Raw genomic sequence first — 25,415 nt, 5'->3', positions numbered from 1 at the left:
GCCCATCAGTGATTCTCTCTCATCATTGATGTTTCTATATCTCCCTCTCCACTCCTGTCTCTGAAATCAATAAGAATATGTATATTTAAAAAAAAGAGAGAGAGAAGAGCTGACAGAAACATCCAAAAAAGTTTTTAAGTGATCCGTAGGATAGGAAATTGGGAGGTATGAGTCCATGAGAAAGATAACAAGCACATTTCGATCTTTCTGAATTTTCTGTGGGTCAACTAGCACTCCACTTAGAGGTCAAGACTCGTGACTAAGAGCCAGCTTACTAGAAGGGTAGTCAGAGGTCACTTTGGTGTCACAGTGGGGACTTGTTAGATTGGTTATCTGGAATGATTCCCTAACAGCTCTCAGGTGCTCTACTTTAAGTAGGCTGCAAATCCAGGTAAGAGCTCTAATTCTTCTCCCTGTTTTTCTATACAATTGAAGATAAAATTACATATTGATAAAAAGTATTGTTTCGCACAGTGATTTTTCTCATTCTGATATCTCTTGGTTGGTTGGTACTTACTTTTCTAGTGGCTAGAGAGCTTATAATCCATGTCATTTGGGTCTAGGTTTGTGGAATCGGCTGTTTTCTGTTGTGAGCTGCTAAAAACAGGTGCTAGTTCAGAGAGAGTATAAATATTATGGGCTGTTTGAGTGTAGCACCCCCTTTCCCTGGGCAGTCTGCAGGGACAGGCCTTGGGAAATTCTCATGCGTTGGCTCTTCTCTGCAACTTGACATTGTAGTGCAAGCATGTTAAACTCGCGGTGGGCTTGTTGTAGTCCTACAGCCCTATAGTCCTTCCTTGAGGGGGCCGAGGCCACCACGGAGCACAGGGGACAGGGGAGGGGCGGTTAAATTAAATTGGCCAGAATGAAGCTCCATTGACCATCTTACAGCAATAACCCTACAGTATTCAGTGCTAAGAGCTGCAGGGGGAAAGCATTATTACCAGCCCTACATCCTTAAAACTTGCCACTGACCCACCCCAAAACTAGTTATGCTTCACTTTCCATCGCTGTTAAGTACTTAGCTCCAGCTGAGCATTTTGTGAGCCTTGCTTGAGATGGTTTCAGATCTACCTCACATTACAGAGAATGGCACTGCCAGACCGCTGTGAGCAGCGAGGGGAAGATGGCAAGCCTGGTCCAGTCCATGATTCCACCATTGGGCTTGGGATGGGTGAGGGATGGCGTCAAGAGGACAAAGCCGAGCATCAAGAAATGGAGACCTGGAAAGAAAGTAGCTTGTTGATACTGAATATCCAGTCTCGTTGGCCAGAACATTCTAGAAAAGAGGGCATCCAGGTGTCAGAAAATGATATGTGTGCTGCTAAAAACAAAAAGTGGACTATTTAGACCTTAATGAAGCTTTGTAACTGATTGGGGGGTGGTGGTGGAGGCACTATATTCAAACCTAAGAATCTGCATTAGAAAATACTGAGAGATGTAGGATGAGGTATGACTGGAGAAACGCTAGTCCCCTGCAAGTCCCTTACGTGGAACTGTGAACTTGGCTCCTGCACACAACATGGTTCTCAGGTAGCTCCCAGGTCATCGGTGCCAATGTTCTCATTTTACACAAGAGAGCAATGTTCACCCTAAAATGCATCTTGGCAAAAACTTAAAGTCATGGAGCTGCTGTGCTAACTTCTACCACTTTGACGGCCTCAGGCTCAGAAAAAGAAGGGATTGGGACAGGAGGCAGTGGAAATTCGTTGATTGGGGCGAGGGCAGTGGACCAGTCCCGAAGGCCTGGTGCTGTGTCACATGGAAACAGTCACTGCCCACAAGTCTTGGGCTGCAGCTTTACTTTCAACGTTGCACTTTATTTGGGATCCGAATTACAAAGAAAAAATGAGCTACAGAGAATGAGCGTTGAGACTCTACCTTGGATGCGCACAGCCTATGTAATTGGATGCTTTGGTATTCCTGGGATATACAACCAAGAGACTTTGTACCGCGTTTCTGAAGTTACTTATTTTGGGAGACAACCCTCATCTGGAAACAAAGGAGAGATGTTTACAAAAGGGGTTTGCGATGTTAACTAACGTCGAGAAAAATGTGAGTGTGATAGAATAGAAAGAGCAAGCCACACACGCACACAATCTATGTGACAATTTCAAGTGTGTAGGTCGCTGCATAAGGGTATGAGATGGGCAATTAATCTATTTCTGTTGCCTTGGCTGCCACTGAGTTGCCAAGTATTAGGCTCCAGAGTTGACACTGGCAGTGTAGTGTTTGCACAGGCATTTCTCAGAGCCACTGCCCCGCAGGTATTTAAAGAGCAGCCAGGCAAGTCACGCTAGGACGCAGCAGCCGGGAGGGTCTGTGTGCAGCGCAGGCACCGGGTACACACTCAGCGTTAGAGCAGAACTCCGGAGTCAATGGAATCCAGGAGGCCTGGCTGCTCTTCTCCCCTGCCAACAGCCACCAGCGCAGGCAGCGCCAGGAGTTCGTGGTTATCCTTTGTGTCCTCGGGGGCCTTTGCGCGGAGGTTGAGCTGTGCGGGATGTTTGAAGCATCTTTGTTTTGGGTGTTGGGACTGAGAAGCTGGAACAGGTGCGAGCGCTTCCTGGAGGGGCCGCGGCCGCCAGGGGGCGTAGGGGAGGGGGGAGGGGCGGTTAAATTAAATTCGCAGGAAAGAGATCTAGTTGGGGAAAAAAGCCACAGGGGCTCCGTGCCGCCTCCCCGCAGCCCCCTCCCCGCCAGGCAGCATGCGGTCCAGGGGAGGATGTGTGCAAAGGTGAGTATTCAGTTTCCCACGCTACTCCCAAGGCGTCCTCCCGCCAGTCTTTCCCCACTCAGTTCGTGGGACCAGGCACTAGACCCGGTGACCCGCGAGCCCTCCCCTCGCCACCCAGAGGAGGATAGGGTCCCAGCGTCCCCACGCAGGCGAGTCCCTTGCGGGCCTGACTTCCTGCCGAGCGGCCTCGGGCTTGTTGGCTCAGGTGGCCATAACCCGCCCACTGACCCGCTGCTCCTCGCGGCTCCGGCCCAGCACCCCCTGCCTCCCCACCCCCGCCCTGGGAAAGCGGTCATTCCGGGTTTGGCGCCTTCCCTGCCGGTTCCCCACACTGCGGAGCCCCAATGGCCCTGGGAAAACTGTTCCACTCTTCCTCCACCAGGCAGGCCGCTCGGGTTAGGCTCGGAGCCAGTGAGTCGGGGACCAGGGCTCTGTGATTTACGGTGTGGGGGTGTGAGTGGTCCCTGGACACCGAGGGATCCCCAAACCTCCCTCCCTCCCATCCTTCTGCCACCCGCCCCGCGGAGAGAGGGTGGCTGCGCTGTGGCCGCCCGGACCCTTGTCTTCCCTGCCCCAGGCCGTGGTGAGTGCGCCGGCTTACCGGACCCTGCCCTGCGCGCTGACCAGGTCAAAGCCACTAGATCCCAGAGCTCCAGGAGGGTCACCCTCGTGCCCCGCCCGGGAGGACGGCGACCTCTCCGCCCCTTGCAATGCCCCGCCCCCTGTCCCTGTCGGTCCCCACCCGGCCACCGGCCGCGCGCGCACACTCTGGCTAGCGCTGCCCTCGGTGTCAGCGTCCCGGCTCCAGAGTCCGCTCCGGCTGTCCCGTGGCCTCGGCACCTGTCGGTCCCTGAGGCTGTCCCGTGGCCTCGGCACCTGTCGGTCCCTGAGGCTGTCCCGTGGCCTCGGTACCTGGCGGTCACTGCGTCCCAGAGCCAGCGCCCCTGACCATCAGGGCCAGGGAAGGCCATGGTGTCGCCGCCCGGGCTCCCTGCGAACAGCCTGCTGCAGGTTTTGTTCCTGGGGCTGAGTGCCTTCGGTAAGTTAAACCCAGAACCGGGAGGGGACTTGATTGGGAGATGGGGAGACTCCGACCCAGAGGGAGCTGGTTTGGGGCCTGATGAGGAACTGGGTGGGACCAGACTCCCGCCTCTGACTCTTACCCTCTCCACATACACACTCCAGCCTCTCCCCACCCAGGGCATCACGGCTGCTACTGATCCCATCCCTGTGGGTTGGGGACAGCTCCCACTTCCCATCCCAGGTGTGTGTGTGGTGGGGGAGAGGGTCAGGGCATCACCAGGGTAGATCTCTGGGGTGAGTTAGGGGAACCATTCCTCACCCCCTCTCCCTACCACCCCTCAGCAGAGCTGGATGAGCTGAGCTGCTAGATGAGATACTGGCTAAAGAGCTTAAGGACTTAACTCCAGCTCCGCTCCTGCCCCCTCCCCACACAGGCCCCGGGCAATTCCCTGGTACTGGGCTTGACACCCCACTTCAGTCCCCCAGCCCAGGCCTCCCTCTGCCCCTCCTCCTGCTTCCTGCCCTAGGAATCAAGGGAGGTGCCCCCAACGCACAACCGTGAGGTCATTTGGGATACAGGAAATGGGGGAGGGGCCTGGGTGCCTAGAGGAGCAGAATGGTGACCCCCCCCAGAGGTCCACCACCGTCCTTGGTTCCCAGGGTCAAGGGGACATAGGAAATAGAGAGGGAGCCTCAAAGAGTCAGAGAGGGAGGTCACCTCCCCGGAGCAAGTGCTTTGCGGGGCGTTAGAAGCTTCCAGGGTTGTCCAGGAGCTCAAGGTGGCCCAACTGGGGAGAGAAGGACCCGGCAGGAACTAAGCCTGTTCCACCCCACCTCCCAGACTTTCTTGCCATTCCTCCTCAAGGACCCCAGGGGGGCGGGGTGAAGCGTGGGTTAGGCGAGGCCATCTTGAACTCATTTTTCTCAGGTGGAAAGTCCAGGGCAAGCAAGGCTAGGAAGGGTATAGAGTGAAATTCAGCAGTGATGGGGCCTGAGCTGGGCCCACCACACCCTCAGGATGTTGGGGCAGGAAGAAGTAGAGCCCCAGACCAAGTGGGGCTCAGGAGCAGCTCCCCAGCCACCAAATCTGGGCAGCTTCCTGCCCCTTTAGCTTGGTGGGCCTGTTCCAGGGTACCTCCATTTCTCAGCGCCTCTCCCCGCCCTCCCGCCCCCCCCCCCCCCCCCGCTTCAACCTCAGCACCTCTTTTCCTTCTGCACTCTGCTCCCCTACTCTCCCCCCGCCCCCCCCCTCCTCCTTCTCGCTGGGGGGTTTCCGAAGCAAGGGGGGAAATGCCAGTTGGCTGCCTGGGAATCTCCACAGCTTTCTGGGTGTGTGTGTGTGTGTGTGTGTGTGTGTGTGTGTGTGTTAACTCTGAGCTTCAGTTTTCAGAGTGACAGCCCAAGCTCAAAGTCCCTACCTGTTGGCAGGGGGATTGCAGAGTTCCTCGACTATGCAAGGGTTAAATGGCGCTGGGAACCCAGGCTCAGGGCCGGCACTGGCTCTGCGCACTTGGGCTCTCCGCAAGGTCCTTGCTGTCTGCGCTCCTCAGTGGCCCAGCACTGCTGCCCCTGGGGCGTGAGAAGCCCGAGGGGGGAGTTTCTCAGAGAAAGAGGGAGACTAAAAATAGTAGCCCTGGAGAGCAGGCCCATTCTCAGTCTTTCTGGGCTTTTGCTCTGGGGAGTGGGCCAGAGGGTCCCTTTCTTGGGCTGTTCAGGTCTCCTTTGCCCAAACCCAACCGCCCCCTTGTCTTTGGACGGCACTGTGGACCCTAGAGTGAGAAGGGACCAAGAGTTGGGGACTTCAGCGGACACCCAGGGAGGAAGGCAAAAGCCTCAGGCCTCTGCAGCTCCTGGTTTCTGATGGGCCGATAAGAAAGGGCGCCTTTGCCCAGAAGTGTATCCATTGCTATCATCTTAATCCCCTCTACCTCTTGCAAAATGAAATACACTTGGGGTCTGAGGGCACAGCATGCCGTTTGTAGGAACTGCCTGGCCTCTGGGAGCACTGCAGACATGCCGGGAGAAGCAGCCCCGCCCCAGGAGGGGGTGTCCCCGGGGGCCTCGGGCTCCTTGAGGCAGTGGTTGTTTCCAGCTGTAGAACCTCTGGCCTAGCTCCCCCCGCCCCTCCTCACCTCCCTCATTGTCTTCTGGCTTATCACCCGGCACAAGTTTCCTGCCCCGGCCTGCCGGGACCTCGCCAGGAAATGGGAAGGAGGCTGCTGAGAAGGCTAAGGACTAGGTGTGGGGGCTCCTACGGGCCGCAGCGGGAAGCGGTGGGGGTGGTGCGCATCCTGGCCGGGTGTGCTCCGGGCCTGACAGGCTTCAACCAACTCCTGGAGGGCGGAGAGCCCGGCCAGTCTGCGGCCTCTGTCCGTGCCTGGGCTGCCTGGTCACCACGCAGAGGTGGTGGTGCAGAGTGGCCGGGCCTCCAGCCGCCAGGATCCTCAGGCCCCCAATGGCTTAGGACTCTGCCCATCATCTCTCCAAAGGGCAAAAAGCGAGCGTTTCTAGGTGCAACATTGATTCGCTTAGTCCCCTCCCTGAAACCCACACCCCAGTCCACCTCCTGGACCCGGACACAGGCAGCCACAACTTCGTACTTGATTGTTGGGCACCTTCATTTGTGCCCCAGCTCTACCGACATTCCCTGTGGCCTCAGAGGACCCGTCCTGATCGCCTGAACCCCAAAAGGTCCTGTGGGAGCCTTCTGGGTCCCAGCTCTCCTCTCTCCTAGGGAGCGCACCTGTCAGGGCTAAGAGGGCGGGAGGGAGTGGGGAGGGAGCGCAGCAGTCACCGGGCGACTCGATCTCTGCCCGAGGCTGTTCATCCGGAGCTGCGGTTCCCAGTGGCCTCCCAGCCCCTCCACCCCTCGGGGCAGGAACGCTCCGATCCAGACCTGCCGTGTCGCTCCCTCCACACTCCCTCCCGCCCCGAAAACTGCGGGAGCAAGTGGGCTACGCAGAATACGCATCAAAACTATTAAACCTGCCCTTCCTCGCTGGAAATCTGCGCCTCTGGATACAAATAAATGGCACATAATTGTGTCCTTCTCCGCACTACACACCCAAAGGCTGAGGTTTCAGAGAATTAGCGCTCCGGACGCTGCTGATGCTGAAAGCAGGCCCCAGGTTCCCGCCTCCCGGTAGTAGGGAGCCCTCGAGCCCCTCCCGGGACAGGACTCTTGAGGTCCTTCCGATTGGCAGGGCTTCCTGCCCCCCACCCACCCCCCCGCCCCTGCCAGGATGGGCAGGTCCGAGCTCACGCTTCCTCGCTCTCCTCCCCAGCACCCGCCTCCTGCGCCCAGTTCCAGCTGCACGTGCCCTCGGGCCTGGACAGAGTGCTCGCCGTGGAGGGAGACGAGGTGGTGCTCCCCGCGTGGTACACCTTCCAAGGGGAGGCGGCCTCGGCCCGGCCCTGGGAGATTCTCACCCTGATGTGGTTCTTGGAGCAGGAAGGGGAGGATCTGAAGCAGGTGAGGTTGAAAGCCCCTCAGCTTAGCCCAGTGGGGGCGGAGGGCGCTGCTGGCGACGTGGGGGAGGAGGGAAGGGGCGGAGCCAGGGAAAGGGGGATGGGGGGGAAAGTTTCGGGGGGAGGAAAGCAAGGTCTTCCTCACCGGTGTAATTTTGTTCCGTTCTTGGAGGCGTCCGAAAAGGATTCTCTTTCCCCCAACTTTCCCTAGAAATCTGGCCACAAACATGGCAAGGTGAAGAGGCATCTTACTTCGCTATGGGGGTGGGGAAGTGAGGATTAGGGGTGGAGGTGGGAAGAGTTAGGGCGAGTATCACACAACTCTTTAAAATATATATATATAATTGATTTTAGAGAAGATGGGAGAGGGAGAGAACGAGAGAGATAGGAACATCAATGATGAGAGAGAATCACTGATGGGCTGCCTCCTGCACGCTCCACTCTGGGAATCGAGCCCACAACTTGTGTCCTGACCAGAATCCAACCGTGACCTCCTGGTTTATAGGTCAACGATCAACCACTGAGCCACGCCCGGCCGGGCCTCACACAACTTTTTAAAAGTTGCCTATCAACCTGTTTTCACAGTCACAGGCTGCTGCCTCTTCTACCCACCTTGAGAGGCAAGGGGCAGTCTCCCGCTGCCTCCCTCCTGGCCTCTCCTGGCATCACAGGTAGGGCAGAGGCCAAGGACACTTACCTGTCAGAGCCCCTCACTTGCATGGCTCCTTCGGAAGCCCTAGGACGTGTCTTCAAGAGGCCGTTTGATAAACAGGGGTGTGTATGAAAGACACTTAGGTTGCAGGGGTCGATCTTGGGTTCATGGGGCCTGAACGTGTGCATTTGGTTCCTTTTAGACATAACCCCTGTTTACATGATCTCTCACCCATTTTACCACCTTTCCAAACACCCCAAGTGGGAGATGGAGAAACAATATACAGGGGATCAAGAACCGTTCCGGTGAAGAGGACCTGGGTGGTGAGAGGGTGGCTAGGGAGAAGGGGTGAATGGGGAGCTGGCACAGGTTAGAGGGGACGGTACAGGTGAGGAGCATCTGTGGTTTGACAGTTTGGGGGAGGGAGATTGGCTGAGCCTGATGGCACAGTGCAGGCACGTGGTAACTGGCAGGGGTTATGCCCACACCAGGTGTTGGCGCACATCAATGGGGCCACAACAAGCCAAGATGGAGCGTCCCTGGTCTACCCCATGCCCTCCCGGAACGTGTCCCTGCGGCTGCAGGGTCTCCAGGAGAAAGACTCCGGGTCCTACCGCTGCTCTGTGAACGTGCAAGACAAGCAAGGCACAAGCAGGGGCCACAGCAGCAAAACTTTAAAACTTGATGTGTGGGGTAAGAAGCACACACTTTCCAGTACCTCCCCACCCCACGGGAGGTCAGGCAGGTCTCTCTCCCAAATGCTGAGTGTGCAGGTTGGAGGAGGGTTAAACGGAGTGACTAAAGGGTGTGTGTGTAGAAGTTGGTGTGTGTGTAGGTGGGTGTCCATTGATCTCTTGGGGGTGAGTTTTTAACCTGTCTCCCCTTCCCCAGTTCCTCCAGCTCCTCCATCCTGCCATCTCCTGGGTACGCCCCGTCTGGGGACCAATGTGACCTTGAGCTGCAAGTCCCCAAGGAGTAAGCCAGCTGCCCTGTACCAGTGGGAGCGGTTACACCCATCTGTTGAGGTTTTCTTTGCACCAGTTTTAGGTGAGAGACTTCTAGAGACAACAGAGGCTGGGGCTGGAGCTGGGGCTGGGGCAAGATGAGGTACCAGAGGGCCTGGGGTGGAAAGGGAAGGCAGTGCTGCAAAGTCCTGGGGAGGAGGAGGGTGCGGGCAGTGGTGCAGAAAGAGGGCCACCAGGTGCAAGCTTGTGTTGGGTGCTTTCACGTATAACTATGTTACTGAAGAGGATCTAAAGCTCTGTTGCTCACTAGCTGTGTCCCTAGCTGCCTCCCATTTCCTCATTTTTTCAAAAAGTATTTTTTTATTGATTTCAGGGTGGAAGGGAGAAAGAGAGAGAGAAAAACATCGATGATGAGAGAGAATCATTGATCAGCTGCCTCCTGCACCCTCCCTGCTGGGGATCGAGCCCCCAACCTTGGCATGTGCCCTGACTCCGGAAATCCAACCAACCGGGGCCTCTTGGTTCTTAGGTTGATGCTCAACCACTGATCCACACCGGCCAGGCCATTTCCCCATTTTAAAAATGGGACACCAGCTCTAAAAGTCATTTTGGGGAAATTGGAACTTTAAAACAATTTTTATGAGATATAATTGACGGAACATTTTTAGTATGGAGTATTAGGTGCTTTTAGAGAATTATTAATGATCAGGTATGGCAATGGTATTGTGGTTATGTAGGGCAGTATCCTTAATTTTTGGAGATTTATGCTGAAGTCGTTATTTTAAAATAAATGTCTTGAAAAAAGAGAGGGGAAATTAAATAAGTATATAGCAAAATGTTGGCAACTGTTGAATCTAAGTGGTAGGATTTTCATTTGTCCCTCTTTCTACTTTTCATTTGACCATTTTATAATAATCTTTTTTTTTTTTTTTTTTTACGTAGCCCTTACCTCTTAGGTTTGTTTGGAAACTTTTGTAAATTAATGGATGTAAAGAACTCAGTCTTTGGTGTACATAAGCATCCAATAAACTTTAACTGTTATAATTATTATTTCACATAACTTTTCAACACCATCCAGAAGGTTATATTATCCCATTTTAGAGATGAAGTAATTGGGACCCAGGGATAGCAAGTAATTCGCTTAAAGTCACACGGCCTATTCTGGAACCCAGGTTTTCTCATTCCTAGCCAATGTTTTTTCTCTTACCCCTCTACCATTTAGAAATTAAATCCTGTTTTGATTTTTCTGGATATAATTTCTTTATTATTATTTTTTAACATGTATTTTTGTTGATTTCAGAGAGGAAGGGAGAGGGAGAAAGAGAGATAGAAACATCCATGATGAGAGAGAATCATGGATCAGCTGCCTCCTGCACGCCCCACTCTGGGGATCGAGCCCACAACCCAGGCCTGTGCCCTGACCTCCTGGTTCACAGTTCCACACTCAGCCACTGGGCACACCCATTGGGCTGGGTGGGCTGGTTATCATTTCTTTAGCCTCCTTTCAGAATCAGCTGGGGACACGGAGCCTTGGGAATGGAGAGGGATATTGAGCCAGCAGTTCTGCATCTGGAAGCAGAACCCAGTGTGCTTACTGTCACACCTTCCCGCCCCCCCACCACCTACTCCCCCCCCCCCAAAAAAAAGGACATTCCAGAGGAGGGTTAGGATTTTCTTTTTTTTAATGGGAAATAGGGTCCCTGCCTGATGGCTACATTGTGTCCACAGATGCCATATCTGGCTTTTTAAGCCTCCGAAACCTTTCCAGTTCTATGTCCGGAGTCTACGTCTGCAAGGCCTCCAACAGGGTGGGCAGCGCCAGCTGCAACGTGACCCTGGAAGTGAGCACAGGTCAGTGAGGGGTAAGTGGGGTTAAGGAGAAGACTGCTCAGTGGTCAGGTGGGATTGCAATAGACGGGGGGAGACTTGTCTACTGAGGCCTCTCATTGTAACAGGGCAACAAATTTGTTCTGATCCAATGTTTGTCCAAATATTTGGTCAGTGACCATTTTCTGCTTGACAGCCACCTCCTCTTCTTAACAGAGAAAAAGACAAATGAGAGAGAATCACGGCAGTGATTCATACGGTGGCAGTGGGGTAGTTGCATTGGAGAGGGATGGGGGACAGCTGGATGTCGCCCTCTGACACCAAGGTTTTTCAGGGCCTGGGGCTGCAGTGGTTGCTGGAGCTGTTGTGGGCACCCTGGTTGGACTGGGGCTGCTAGCTGGACTTGTCCTCTTGTACCAACGCCAGGGCAAGGTCCCGGATGAGGTGGCCAATGACATCAAGTAAGTGCCCAGACAGGGCTCTCCTCACTCCCTGAGGGAGGCTGGGAATTCAGACAGCTCTCATCTGATGGAAGCGTGGGCCGTGGCTGAAGCATTACTCCTCTGGGTAGATTTTAAGGGCGAGGAGAGTTGAAGTGGGGGAAGGGGAGAGTAAGACAAGGCATGTAGAAACTCGCTCACTTCCAGTTTCTGACCTCATTACTTCTTTGATGACTAGGGAAGATGCCACTGCTCCTCGGACCCTGCCCTGGCCTAAGGGCTCAGACACAATCTCCAAGAATGGGACCCTTTCCTCTGTCACCTCGTCACCAGCCCTCAGACCACCCCACGGCCCTTCCAGGCTTGGTGCATCGACCCCCACACGCAGCCTTGGTTGGGTCTCACCCTCTGCTCTGAGTCGCAAGGGTGCTGTCCCCGTGATGGTGCCCGCCCAGAATCAGGCTGGGTCTCTGGTGTGACGGCCCAGCCATTTGTGGGCAGAGCCATCTGGTTTCTCTCCTTCCTAGAGTAATTACTATGGGGGTTACCCCAGCATAAAGGCCTGAGTCTGGGGGGGTGGCCCCCTTCTAGATCTCCAGTCCTCTGCAACCACCTTTCTTTACTATGGGAAAACTGGGTCTTAGTTAAGACTCAAACTTCCAGGAGGTAGAAGAAGAGGAAATGGACTTGGGGTTGGGAAGAGCCTAAACCCCCTCCTGGGGCCACCCTAATACAGCAGAGGAATGCTGCTGAGATTGGCTACCGCCTACCCCCAGCCCTGGTGGAGACTGCCAATCAATGAGTCCTCCCGGCCCCCTTGACCTCTATCCCACCCCCATCTAACTCCACCCTTCAGCTCCCTGCACTGATATACCCTGTCCTGCTGGCTTGGTTGGGTTTGTTGGGGCAGGGGACAGGGAAGATATTTGTTAAACTAACTTGAAATGTGTGTTTTAAGATGTGTGTTTTTTTAATTTTTATTTTACAAACTTCAATAAAGATATATTGTGTTTGTATGGAAAGTGAGAGTCGAATCCCCTCTTCAGACTTGGAATTCCTGGGAGAAGTTGGGGATGATGCAAAGAGGATCCCTACCCGGGCCGTGTACTTAGGCCGGCTTCTCCACACAGCCTCCGCCTTACTGGCTGGGGAAAGCTCGTCTAAAGCCTTTATTTTTTGTTACTCCTCACCGGAGGATATTTTTCCATTTATTTTTTTAGAGAGTGGAAAGGAGGGGGACGAGAGCGAAACATCGATGTGTGTGAGAGAGGCATCAATTAATTGGTTGCCTCCTGCGCACGAGACCTGACCAGGGATCTAGCCACCGAAGTACCATGCCCTTGTCTGGAATCTAACCGGGGCCTTTCGGTCCCCAGGCCAACGCTCTATCCACTCAGCCAAACCGGCTAGGTCTCTTCCAGAGTCTTTAAAAGGCCATCTGCTGTGGGGTGGCATGGGAGAGGCACAAAGAGCTTGAGGCTGGGAAGACCCTAACCTGCTGTGAGTAGCAAGGGAATGAAAGGGGTGCACTTTCTGCAGGAGCCTGAGTGCCCAGAGCTTGGGGTGTGTGTGTGTGTGTGTGTGTGTGCATTTAACCTCTTGCTTCCTCTTCAGGGGTAGAGAAGGGGTTCCCGGATGCCAGACCACCAAACCCTTAACACACACACACCACTCCAAGACTCAGCCTCCCTGCCCATAAAAAGGAGAGACTATGGAAGTGGGAGGCAGCTGTCGTTTCCATGGAGACTCCCATCAGCCAGTGATAAAAGGGCCAGAGAAGGGATCTCGGAGAAGAGGAGGGGCTTGGAAGAAACTGGAATCTCTCAAGGCATCAGAAAGGGTCTCTGGGGTGAAGCCCCAAACCAGTGATGTCTGCTGCCAGCTAACAGGTTGTCAGACCACCTACCTCTGTCTCCAGGGCAGCGTTTCCCTGCAGAGCTGCAGTTTCGACCCCTTCCCCTCAGGCGGCCACTCCACACCCCCTGTCCAGTCCGTTCCCCAGGGCCCCACAGCTTCAGACATTGGGGGGGAGGAGGACAGAAGAAGGGAGTCGAGTCAAAACGCTCCCAGAACTGGGCCTGGAGGAGGGCGAGGCGTTTCCTTAGCGAGGGCGCCGGCCTCGCCTCTTGTTTGCTCTGAGATAGCCAGTCTGGGCCCGACCAGCGCGGGCGGGAGGTTGCCCTGCGGGCACCGCCTTCCCTTCCTGCGCGGGGCCACCGGACCCGAGACGGCAGGACGCGGCCATGGCCCGGCTCCCCGGGCCTTTGCTGTGCGGGGCACTGCTGGGCTTGGTCTGCATGACTGGTGAGGAGGGGCCGGGCTGGAGGTGCGCGAGGCCGGGGAGGGGGCGTTCAGGGCCGGTAGGACCAGGACGGGGCGCGCGAGCCGGGCCTCCCCGGGAGGGCTGAGCCACGGCAGAACCATTGTTTTCCTCTCCCGGACAAACACACCCTCATACCTGGCCAGGCTCGTCCTTTTACCCACAAAACTCAGCCGCGATGTGCGCTCCTCCCTCCTGAAACTTTGGGTTTCGAGAAGGGAGGGGCGGGGGGAGCCCTTAGCCTCCTCGTGGAAGACCCACCGGTGGGCCGGGCTCCAGACCCCCCCCCCCCGCCCCGAGATTGGGAGTCCGCCCCCCGACCCCACCCCCTCGGCCTCCGGCTGGCCGTCTGAGCGGCCCTCCCTGTGCGCCCCCAGCCCCCGGCCGCGCGGTGGAGGTGCGTGTGCCCGCGGAGCCCCTGAGCGCGCCGGTGGGCAAGACGGCCGAGCTGACCTGCACCTACAGCACGTCCGTGACGGACAGCTTCGCCCTCGAGTGGAGCTTTGTGCAGCCCGGGAAGCCCATCTCTGCGTCCACGCCCGTGAGCTGGGGCTGGGGGAGGGGGACAGGGGGCGGCTCTGGCCTGTGGCTGGGTAGGCCCAGCGAGGCAGGAACTGGGAACCCACCCAGGCGGAGGGCAGGGAGGGCGCGTTGAGAGATCAGTATGCTTGGATGAGAAAAGAAGTGGACTCTTTCTAGATCTTCTGAGGACCGCAATCTGTGTAATCCCAGGTCACATACACGGCTTCTGTGGCCACCTGCCTATCCCGCAGCTCCCTGTGCAATCCCCCGCGTCCGTGCAGGCCCAGCTGCAGTTAATACACGCTAGTAATGGACGCTCAGCTGTTGTGATTGAAAGTAGGATAAAATGCTGCCCTTTCCACGAATATTTGTATTTTGTTCCCCAAATTGAGAGCCATCCTTAGTTGAAAGCAATGAATATAGTTCATTTCCCACTTGGAAAGGGCTGGTATTTGGGGAGATAGACCTTCCTGGTTCCAGCTACAAAGTGTCAGCTTCCCTGGCTGGTGTGAGGGATGGGCCTTGTGAGAAGGAACCGCAGAATTGATGCCAACCAGGAAAAGGGGTGCGCGCGTGTGTCTTCTGCTTCTCCCTAGATCCTGTACTTCACCAACGGACAGCTGTATCCGACTGGTTCTAAGGCAAAGCGGGCCAGCCTGCTTCAGAACCCCCCCACAGGAGGCGTGGCCACCCTGAAACTGGCTGATGTCCACCCCTCAGACACCGGAACCTACCTCTGCCATGTTAACAACCCACCAGATTTCTACACCAATGGCTTGGGGCTAGTCAACCTTACTGTGCTGGGTAAGGCAGGCTGGGGACCCACGCACCCTGAAAGACTATGCGGGCCCTGATAGACCCCCCATATCCTGATTTCCAGCCCAAGCACAAGGCTGCACTGGGGACCCCGAGGGAAAGGACCTCCTTCCTGGAGCCTTCCGATCCAGCCAGTCCTGCTCCTGCTCCACCCTCCACAGGGTGCTCCTCCCTCAGGCCCTTAGGGTAACAAAGGTCCCGCATACACAGTTTGAGTCATGCCCCCAACCACTCCATCTTTCGGGGGACCTCCCATTTGTACCTCAGATTCTGTCCCTCCCCAGGTCAGTGGCAGAGGCGGGTGAGGACCATTAAAGGAACAAGGGCCTCTGCCACACCAATTTTGTGTTCAGAGCTTCCATCTCACCCCAGACTGGAGCCTGCTCGGAGATGAGCAAACAGAAGAATCTACTAAAGGCGCTGGGGATGTTTAGATGGAAAAGAGACCACTTCGGAGGTGGGGAATGGCAGCTGCACTCAGAAATCTGAAAGGCTGTCCTGTGAAGGAGAGATCTTTCATTTCTCTTTGTGGGCCCAGAGGGCCGGAATTGGGACCAATGGGGAGATATTAACATAGATTTGGGCGCAACATGAAGGTTTTTCTAACAATCAGAATTTCCAATAATGCAAATCATTTCCTGGGGATGCAGACACCTATCTGCCAGATTTCTACACCAAAAGTGGACCGCTGTTTGGTAGGAGTATTGAATGAGGAAATCCAGCATTTAATGAGGGGGGATGGGAAGACCACTGAGGATCTTTCTGTGACTTTTGCAGCGCCCCCCAGTGGCCCCCTGTGCAGCCAGACTGGTGACACATCTGTGGGAGGCTCTGCTGCCCTGAGGTGCAGTTCCTCCGAAGGAGCTCCCAGGCCCGTGTACAACTGGGTCCGCCTTGGATCTCTTCCTACACCTCCTCCTGGCAGCATGGTGCAAGGTAAGGGCCCGGGCGTCAAGGAAGAGGGGACTCAGGACCTGGGCAAACCTGCTCTCTAAACCCCACACACCCACAGTACCAGCTCCAGGCCTGTGTGTACGAGACAAATGCTAGACCTTCTCCCTGCATCTTTCTTGGTTCCTCCTGTCTGTCTACCTGCACAGTCTGCGACTGCGCGATCCTGGAAGCATTTCTCAAGCCCAATAGACTCCTGATATTATGGAAGAGAGCGGAAGGCAGGGGCATTCTGTGATTCCCACTTGTCTGTTTGGGAGCGGTTTCTTTGAGATTTCTTCAGGGTCATGAATCATTTCCAAACTTCCTAGAAGGGAAACTGAGGCAGAGTAGCATGGACTGTCTTGATCACTTAGCTGGTTTCTCTGGAGAACCATGTAACTGGCTAAGAGCCTTGGCTTCTCAGCCTCCGCATGCTCGCTCCAGTGCCCTCCCTCTCTCTTCTCAGCCCTAGCCCGCCCTCTCTCAAGCCAGAGAGCCCAGATCACTTCCTGGTGTGTGCTCTGCCTTCTAAACTTTAGAATCTAAAGGAAGGTTAGCTCTAGCCGGTTCAGCTCAATGGATAGAGCATCGGCCTGTGGACTGAAAGGTCCTGGGTTTGATTCTGGTCGAGGGCACATGCCTGGGTTGCAGACTCAATCCCCAGTAGGGGGCGTGCAGGAGGCAGCCGATTAATGATTCTCTCTCATCACTGATGTTCCCAGCTCTCTCTCCCTCTCCCTTCCTCTCTGAAATCAATAAAAAAATATATTTTTTTAAAAAGTGGGAAGGTAAGCAGCTTAGAAAAGCACTTGGTCCAGCTTAGAGCCATCCAGAGGATATAGTTTCTAGTGATGAAGACTTTCCCCCCGCTGCAACCAGGAACCTGACCTCAGCCAGTGAGCACCCACCCCAATTCCATTGCCAGTTTCTGAGCCCTTCATGCGTGTGCAGGCTCCCCCTCCCTGAGAAGGCAGCTGTGTAGGGTGGAAAGTGCACAGAAGTTGCAGTGGCTTTGGCATTTATTCGTTAGGAAGGGACTGACTAATAAATTGAGGTTAGTCCCTTCCTGACAGGATGAAATGAAAAATGCTTTCGTCATAGAGGGTGCTCACTGTGAGTCCAGTAATGGAACACTTACTTCCTCTTCACTCTCTAGATGAGGTGTCCGGTCAGCTCATTCTCACCAATCTCTCCCGGGCCTCCTCGGGCACCTACCGCTGTGTGGCCACCAACCAGATGGGCAGTGCATCCTGCGAACTGACCTTGTCTGTGACTGGTAGGGATGCTGGGCAGAGGCCAGGCGGGCAGGCCTGGGCTGCAGAGGCTGCGGGAGGTGGTCTGAGGGGCCAAGGAGGGTCTGCAGCTCTGAGGGTCCTGTGTGTCCTTAGACCCTTCCAAAGGCCGAATGGCCGGGGCGGTGATTGGAGTGCTCCTGGGCGTGCTGATCCTGTCTGTCGCTGTATTCTGCCTCATGAGATTCCAGAAAGAGAGGAGGAAGAGGCCTAAGGAGACGTACGGGGGTAGTGACCTTCGGTGAGCAGAAGGGCGGGTAGTGCAGAGGGCGGACAGGGCTTGGCTTAAGGGTAGATGATGCCAGCCCTGAAACGGTGACATCTTTGGGGGGTATGGAGTGCCGCTCAGCCCTGGGATTTGGTGTTTAGGGGTGTATTTGTGTGTGAGCAAGTGTATAAGCTGCCCTTACCCTCCTCATACTTACAAGAATTTTCAGTTTTCAAGGCCTTTCATAAACATCAACAGGACGTGGATTCCAGGAGTTAGATTTGCCCTGAGCGTTCATTCTGTGTATGTTGGGGGGTGGGGGGGAAGGGGAGGTGGCATGCAGTAAGGAGAGGAGAGATAAGAGCTGCCTCTGTCATCCACTGTCAATTGTAGGGTCCAGACTAGGGACCAGAGCAGTTTCCTCCAAGTGTGGTCCTCCCGTTGACCTATGAACCAGGAGGCCATGGTCTGATTCCTGGTCAGGGGCACATGCCTGGGCTGTGGGCTCCATCTCCTTTGGTCAGAAATGACTGGGAGCTTGTTAACGTTCAGATTCAGGCCACCTCCTAACCCCTCCCGGAAGTAGCATGTGTGTGTGTTGGGGGTGACGGGGCCTGGAATCTTCATTTCAACCGAAGTTCCGCAGATGATTCGTTCCCAGGCGCAGTGAAGTGTACAGGTCCCGGGGTGGGGGGAGGAGTGTCCTTGGAGGGAGGGATGCCTCCAGCCTTCACTAAGAATGTGTTTACAACCACCAGAGAGGACGCCACGGCTCCTGGGATTTCTGAGCAAACCTCTGGGATGACCGATCCTAGCAATGGGCTCCTGGAGAAGCCCCCCTCTGCCATCTCTGAGAAGACCAACAAGTCCAAGCTCCCTGTGGTTGTCTGATTTCCCCGCCCATCACCGAGGGGGAATATCCACCATTAAAGCCTCTGGGTACCATCTTGTCTCCCTCTTCCTTCCGCGGTGTAGCAAATCCCCTAGGCAGCCGGGGAGGGTTACCAGTCAGGGAAGGAGTGGGCTTCCAGTCCCGGAAGTGATGCTGTCTGAGGGAAGGGGAGGTTTTATCCCAGGTCCCTCATCCTTTCCCCCCCCTCCCACCTCCACTTTTTGGTTCGGTCAAAGGAGACTTGTTCAAGTTGTGAGCAGTGGCTTTGTGCACCCAGGCACCCTCCCCTCTGACACCCTTGGGACACTTGGACATTCCTGTTTATTGTTCACATTCCAACCCAGCACAGTCACATGCACACTCGTAGATAAAAAAACAAAACAAAACAAAAAACCCCACAAAAACCTTCCGGCCACAGCCCCAGGAGCCCGTCGGGGGCGGAGCCAGCAGGGCAGGGGCCGGGCCACAACAGACTCCTCCCACCGAGCCACCCCGCGCTCAGCGTCGGCAAAACGAGAAGAGCTGGTGGAGGGGTGGCTCTACCGCGCAAGGGTGAGCGGAGGCCCGATTACAGGCAGGCGTGGGGTGGGGTGTGAAATAGGGACTTCCCTTCCCATCGGAGCAAGGGGTATCAGACACCATAAAAACTCTTCCCCTCTCTCCTCGCTCCAGATCCAAAGTTCTGGGGCTGGGCGAGGGCGAGGGCGAGAACGGCACAGAGAAGAAAGACGCCCCCTTTACCTGTGCAGGGAAGGAACTAAAGGGCTTTTTTCAAGTGCTTGTCCTCGGCAACGTAGAGGGTAGGGCGCCCTCTGCGGTGCACTCGGGGGATCGCCAAGGAGGCTGTGGAGGCAGAACTGCATGCAGGTGCGGGGAGGCGGGGCGAGAAGCAGGGAATGACGCTCCGGGAGTGCGAGGTCTGGGGCTAGGTGGGGAAGGAGGCGAACGGAACCTCACTGGAATGGAGAACCAAATGAAAGGGCACGGACTTGGCGACTCCTCGACGGAGCCTGCCCGGGCCAGGGTCTCTGAGGACGTAGGGCGGCTCGTGAAGCTGGCAGGGTGGCGGGAAGGAGAGGGAGGGTCACAAACACTGCAGGGAAGTCGCGTCACTGCGGAGGGGTCGCGGCATCCATCTCTCCTGGGGAACTGAGGACAGAGAAGGTCTGAGCACCTGCCCTCGCCGGTACTTCCTCTCCTCCTTCCTAGACCAGGACAACAGGGCGGGAGCGCCAGGGGGCCCCAGGCACCCCGGACCCCAACCCCCACCGAGTCATTGAGCTGAACCCAGGCGCGGCGGGTATGTGCGCGCACCACTGTGCGCCAGAGCCCCGCGGCCGTGATCCAGTAGCCAAACGGAGTGACTGCATGTCTGTGTTGGTTCAGGTGTGTCCCCATCGCAGCCTCGGGCGTCTGGATGTATCAGAAACCCCCGCAGTCGCACGGTGCATTTTCCGGCGCTGGGAGGGGTGAGGGCGGGCAGAGGGAAGGGATGGGGACTGGATCCTTTTCTCCCTCCCACTCGGGTTCCCACCCCATCGCTTCCAGGTCGTACTGTTACCTTCGAAAATGCTCAGTTCTTCGGTCCGGGGGAGGAGGGGCAGAAAGGAGAGTGGAGAGAGAAATAGGTGAGCTCTCGGGTCCGCAGCGCCCTAAGTTCTCCCCCCCGCCACCTCCCGTCCCAGATTTCCAGCCCCCCACCCTTAGCTTCCCAAACCCCTCTTCTCCCTCAGCCCGCCCTCGGCTTCCTTGCTCCTTCGGAGGAGAAGCGGGTGCTCTCGGCGGACCCCAGGGCTGGGGAAGGACCCGCTCACCTGGCCTAGTCTCCGCTGGGGCCGCTGCCCGAGCCTCCCCGCGCGCCCCCAGCTCCGCCAGGCCCTCCGGGGCCCGGGCCCTTCCGGCCGCTCTCTCGGCTCTTGATCTTCTTTCGTGCCATGTGGCCCCGGAAACTCGCCTGGATTTTGGCAGCGGCGGCGTTGGCGCCAGGGTCGTCCAGTGGGATGTCTAGAATGTCCTCGTCCGGCTTGGAGCAGGCGCTCTCCTGGGGGCGGGGCGGGGGTATTTGTGCGGTGACTGGGCCGAGACTCGGAGAGAGTTAGGTAGGAGTAGAGCCTTAGGGGCTGACGAGGGCGAGGCGGGAGTAGGAAGTGCAGGGAAGGTGTGGTGAAGGGCTAAGGCAGGGTGGCGGTGGTGTGTGTGGGTGTGTGTGTGTCCCTCCTGGGTAGTGGCAGGAAATAAGAACGGTTCAGGTAGACACAGTTGCATTCCCCTCTCAGGAAAGAGAAGCGCATGGTGGAATGGGATGCACGGCAGCCAGAGACCCTTGAGTGGCCAAGGGCCCATCACCATCAGTGGAGATGGGGAGCGGCAGAGCGGGCTGGAGGGGGCGGGGTTGGAGGAGCCACGTGAGCAGCAGGCACTCCTGGATGTGGCTGCCCCTCCCTGTCCTCAGAGGTGCCTCCAGCTCAAAAGGGCCCCTTCTGAAGTCAGGATAATATCTACCTCTGTGGGTTGTGGGGAAGAATAAACAACACAATATGCATAAAGTTTCTGACACAATCTAGTTATGCAATAAATGGCAGATATTACTAGAATTCGTTTAAATAATGAGTTGATGTGAACTAGTTGTTTTTGTAGGTGAAATTGGTCAGATAAAAATAATTTCAGTCCAGCCAGCATCGCTCAGTGGTTGAGCATCGACCTATGAACCAGGAGGTCAGGGCACATGCCCAGGTTGTGGGCTCCATCCCCTGTGTGGGGTGTGCAGGAGGCAGCCGATCAGTGATTCTCTCTCATCATTTATATTTCCATCTCTCACTCTCTCTCCTTCTTCCTACCTCTCTGAAATCAATGAAAATATTTTTTAAAAATTAAAAATTTCATATGGTTCAACCTAATAATAATAATCAGGCTCACCCCACACCCCAGCTTTCTGTTTCTCCCCCAGCCTGCCCCAGCTGAGAGCAGGAAGGGGCAGGGAACTGACTGGCCACAGTGATTTCAGAGGCAAGACTCGGGCTTGGAGAGGGCCTCAGCCCCTGACCTCTGTGTGCTCAGTGTCAATGTAGGTTGGGATCCAGATGGTTACTATGAAGTCAGAAGAGCATTTCTCCTTTGACCTGACCCCTCTGGCTTCTAGGAATTTGCCCTCATTTGTGTAGCCTGAGGATTTCCGCCGCTTTCACTGTGGTTTGCTCCCTGGGCGTACGATGACCAGATCTCACATAGTCATTCCGTTCTATGCATTTCCCCATCCTGTTCACAGAAGTGGGGTGGGTATCAGTGGGGCTTCGGTGATCACCACCCCAACCAGGTCCTGCCCCAGATTTAAACCCCAGAGGTCTAAGCACAGATTTACAAATGCCTTTCCTTGTCATGCTTCCAAAGGCTGTCTCGGTTTCATCGATCTCAAAGTTCTTCAGTGTGTGCCCATCGTTATTTAAATGCAGTGAAAAGAAATTATCAAGAGGCCAGTGTGATCATGAAGGGCCTGGCACACTTTTTGTCCCCCCGGTCTCGTGCTCTCTCCCTGACATCTTATTCCCCACCTAGAAACCAAAGTAACGCTGCTTAAGCCTTTCTTGGGATATTATCAGGGAACTGGGAAGTTTCTCCTCAAAAGAAGAGAATGACCAAAGAAACCAGCCCCAGCCCACCTGTCCTCAGCTGGCGGCCCACCTGTCCTCAGCTGGCAGCCCACCTGTCCTCAGCTGGCAGCCCACCTGTCCTTAGCTAGCAGCTGTGGAGGTTGAACTGAGGAAGGAGTTTCTTTACCCAACAACACTAAGACTCACCTATGGTCACCACCCCTCCCAGCTAGAACAACTGGGATAATTGTGTATTTGCCTCTTCTGCAGTGTTTGGAGGGCAGCTTCTCCTTTTTTTAGGGGACTCTCATTCCAGACATGCCTACCAACCACTCCGTTTGGCTTTCTGGGCACTCAAGAGCACGGTCAGGGCAAACCAGGGCCTACAGGCAGAGACCCAACATTCTACCCTAATTACTCCTGCAGGCGCCATCTGAGATGAGTTACATGCCTTCCCCAGCCCCTGGGATTCTGTACTCTCTCACCTCTTTTCACTCACCAAGCTGCCTGCTTCCCCTTCCCCATCATTCTTACCATCTCGGCAATATTGCCCCTCCCCCTCCCCCCACACACATATGCAGAACCCTCCATCCACTTATTTTCTCTGCTTTATAAAATACTGTTAGGGGTAAGGAGCTCTTCCTCAGTGGAACCCAAGAGCCTCCATTAACAGCCCAGTCCTCCTTCCACAACCAAAAATTGCTTCCTAGAGAATAAAAGGAAAAGACTCGAGTGAAAAATGTTATCAGGGCATTTCCAGGGGGTGGGGTTGTGGATGATTGGCATGTTTCTTTTTTATGCTTATTTTTAGTTTTTACATTTTCTTTTGTGAGTAAATTACCTTCTTAATGAGGAAAATAGTATAGTAAATATTTAGAGGGGAGGTAATGTATTTGGACCAGACAAGGCTATGTTTGAATCCTGCCTTCACACTTACAAGCTGTGCCTCCATGGACAAATCATTTAATCTTTCTAAACCTCAGTTTGCACATCTGTAAAATGGGGGAAATAATATCTACCTCACATGGCCATTGTGATGATTAAATGTAAAGTGTTAGGTACATGGTAAGCATTCACAAATTTACAACTATTATTAATATTAATATGAGTTGAAATCATAGTAACAACCACAACGACTTGATCCTAAGTTCTCTCTGCCTCTTGGTACCCAGTTATAAGGAATTCTCACCTTTTATAATCTGGGCTATCCTTTCCTTCCAAACCTTGCTCTTTTTTTTTTTTTTTTTTAAGGGTGGAGGGTGGGGAGCAAGCAAAGTCATAAGCTCTTGTATCATTACTTGGGTTGCCTGAATGGCTGAGAATGCAAGGACTTTGCAGTAGTCTTTCTCCCCGTATGTAGGGGCTAAAAATCAATCATTAAAAAAGAACAAATAAATGTTATCTATGTATGATCATTGTACTCCTCTAGAGAGCCAGGCACTTTCGTATCAGAGTCCCCTGAACAGCAATCTACTTTGACGTTAGGCACTTGCGCATCTAGGTCTCCGTGGGCGCTGACAAACTGCAGACACTTCCTTCTCTCGCCAGCAGGGCTCTCTCGCGGTCACCCAGTCCCCTCAGGGCTTGGAAGGCGTTGGGAGCCGGGCCAACCCCTCCCCAGAACCACACTGACTAGGCTCTTTGCTGTCCAGCATCATTACTGAGCTAACCAATATGAACTGACTATCCTAGCCTGCGCCAAACAGGGCTCGAGGTTCCGGAGGATCACACAGTGCGCCCACCCATCGCGGCGGCAGTGGGATGGGGAATGGGTTGGGGGCCGAAAGCCAGGTGAGAAGAGTCAGAAGGGAGTCGATGCAGCATCATTAGGCGATGGTTTCTAGGGGGAAGTTTCTCTTTTCCTCTAACCTGCAGCTTCCCTGCTGCAGAGCCATGCCGAGTTCCCAGTCCAACCCAGACCGCCTGGAGGATGGGCGCCCAGACGCCCAGACGCCCCCGCAAATGGGGAGCATTTTCCTAGGGCTTCCAAGTCCGGCGGGTGCCTTTCACCACCCTCCACCAGGTCTCAGCAGGCACACCTATTGCTCCTAGGTCTTTGCACCCACTCTCCTCTCTCCCTGCCCTTACCCTCCAGGGGGTTCCCAGGAGTCCCTGCCCCAGACCAATCAGGGTGCCCGTCCCCCGGGCCCTCTAACTTACGGTGCAGCAGTCCATACTGGTGTTGGGGGGGTCCTCGCCTGGGCGGAGCTGGCGCAGGGTGGGGGTGGGTCCGAGTGGTGCCTGGTGGAGCCTCGGGGGGCCGAGCAGCACGGGCTGACCCGCGCCGAACCCTCAGCTGCGCTCTCTGTCCGCTCTCCCGCGCTCGGCTCTGCTCGCGAATGTAACCTGAGCCCTGCGGTCTAGAAGCCAATCACGAGTCGCCTCGGACAGGGTGGGCGGGGAAACTGGAGGGATGGCCACGCCCCTCCGCCGTGCTCCGGCTTCTGCCCCAACCCCTCCTCCCACACATTTCCATCCACTCCTCCTACACACTCATCCTCCCCTATCCAACCCCTTGCTGCTGAGGCGGCTGACTGCCAGGCAGATGGAGGCCCCCTACATCCAGGCGCAAACACACATCTGGGCACAACACCCTCCCACCCATATATGGAAAACCGCGCACCCCTCCCCACCTCCTCACACTTCCACAACCTAGCCAGAGTCCCGAATAGGGCTCCCTCTAGCTTCCCTCCCCCTCAGTCCTCAAAGAAAAGCCCCAAATACGTGTGGTTAAAAAGTCCCACCAACACAGCTGCGGAATGGAGAACGCTGTCGGTATACAACCGGCTCGTGGACGCACAAACACAAATGTTCACAAGCCCACGTGTCTATATATGGTTCCCCCAGGTTCACTAAATGTGCACTTCAACATGCAGACCCTACAGGCACAACCTGCAAAAATAACTGCACAGACCTCTACACAGGCAGTCGCCCTAACCCAGATGTCTGCACTACATTTCTATTATCCATCCTTCTATCTCTCTGTATGCGTTTCTCCAAAACAAAGTCTAATGTGCACAGCACTCATTTTCTATGTATTCCTATATGGATACTGACTTGGGAAAAAGACCCTTTCCTCCCATTTTCCGTACCATAGCTCCCTAATCTCTTACTCCACTGCTTCAGAGTAAGAGGAAAACTGGCCACTCTCACTCTTCCCCTGGGAAGACAGATACCCTAAACCCCAGCACAGACATTGAAGCTCTTTGGGTCCAAGAAGGAAGGATGTGGGCTTCCTAAGAGGCTGGGAAGGGGAGATGTGGCTGAAACATCTAGGAGGAGCAGCCACCACTCTTGTGGCCGCCAGTTCCCCCCCCCCCCCCCCCCGCCTTCCACCCCCGTCCGGGTTCTAGAGCAGCAGTGTGGCTTGTCATATGGATGGGGTGGGCCATGTTTGAAAAACCTATCAAGTCTTTTGCAACTAACATCCCACAGGAGGGAAGGAAGAAAGGATGGCTGCTACTCAGGCCTGTTTACTGAGACAGAACAAGGAGGGAGCATGCTCTGGGGATATGGTTGGGACCGGGGATTCTGAAACTGCACTGCAGTGAGCCCACAGCCGCTGGCCAGTCAGAGCGTGGCTGTTCCATGCTTCCTTCCTACCTGCACGCTTGCGCCATGGGCTTTACTTGCCAAAGGGAAAACGAGCGGGAGGGAAATTCTGGTGGCCACTCGTGATGCAGACAGGGTTGGCCAGCTTGGGCCCCCAAGCTGAGTTGGATGCTGGCTGGGA

The 25,415-nt window shown here is 55.2% G+C and overlaps 3 protein-coding genes across 3 annotated transcripts; 2 read left to right on the top strand and 1 right to left on the bottom strand.

Moving 5' to 3' along the window:
* Positions 1-3,470: 3,470 nt before the first annotated feature.
* On the top strand, positions 3,471-12,132 carry LOC308238288 (endothelial cell-selective adhesion molecule-like). Its single transcript, XM_080649990.1, has 7 exons — positions 3,471-3,776; positions 7,045-7,232; positions 8,372-8,573; positions 8,772-8,927; positions 10,574-10,696; positions 11,007-11,133; positions 11,351-12,132. Exons 1-7 carry the CDS (start codon positions 3,707-3,709, stop codon positions 11,589-11,591), a joined length of 1,107 nt encoding a protein of 368 aa, XP_080506116.1. The 5' UTR covers positions 3,471-3,706; the 3' UTR covers positions 11,592-12,132.
* Positions 12,133-12,987: 855 nt separating this feature from the next.
* Positions 12,988-18,263, top strand: VSIG2 (V-set and immunoglobulin domain containing 2). The gene is made up of 7 exons (XM_080650401.1): positions 12,988-13,416; positions 13,810-13,973; positions 14,551-14,758; positions 15,548-15,706; positions 16,860-16,979; positions 17,092-17,236; positions 17,962-18,263. Exons 1-7 carry the CDS (start codon positions 13,356-13,358, stop codon positions 18,092-18,094), a joined length of 990 nt encoding a protein of 329 aa, XP_080506527.1. The 5' UTR covers positions 12,988-13,355; the 3' UTR covers positions 18,095-18,263.
* A 134-nt stretch (positions 18,264-18,397) lies between these two features.
* NRGN (neurogranin) lies at positions 18,398-24,019 on the bottom strand. Its single transcript, XM_080650402.1, has 4 exons — positions 23,843-24,019; positions 19,910-20,136; positions 19,657-19,674; positions 18,398-19,244 (listed from the first exon to the last, which is right to left on the bottom strand). Exons 1-2 carry the CDS (start codon positions 23,855-23,857, stop codon positions 19,915-19,917), a joined length of 237 nt encoding a protein of 78 aa, XP_080506528.1. The 5' UTR covers positions 23,858-24,019; the 3' UTR covers positions 18,398-19,244; positions 19,657-19,674; positions 19,910-19,914.
* Positions 24,020-25,415: the final 1,396 nt, after the last annotated feature.

Source organism: Plecotus auritus, assembly GCF_963455305.1.
Source record: "Plecotus auritus genome assembly, chromosome: 13".
NCBI lineage: Eukaryota > Metazoa > Chordata > Mammalia > Chiroptera > Vespertilionidae > Plecotus > Plecotus auritus.
Note: the sequence above shows the minus strand (reverse complement) of the source record. Positions and strands in the feature narration are given on the sequence as shown.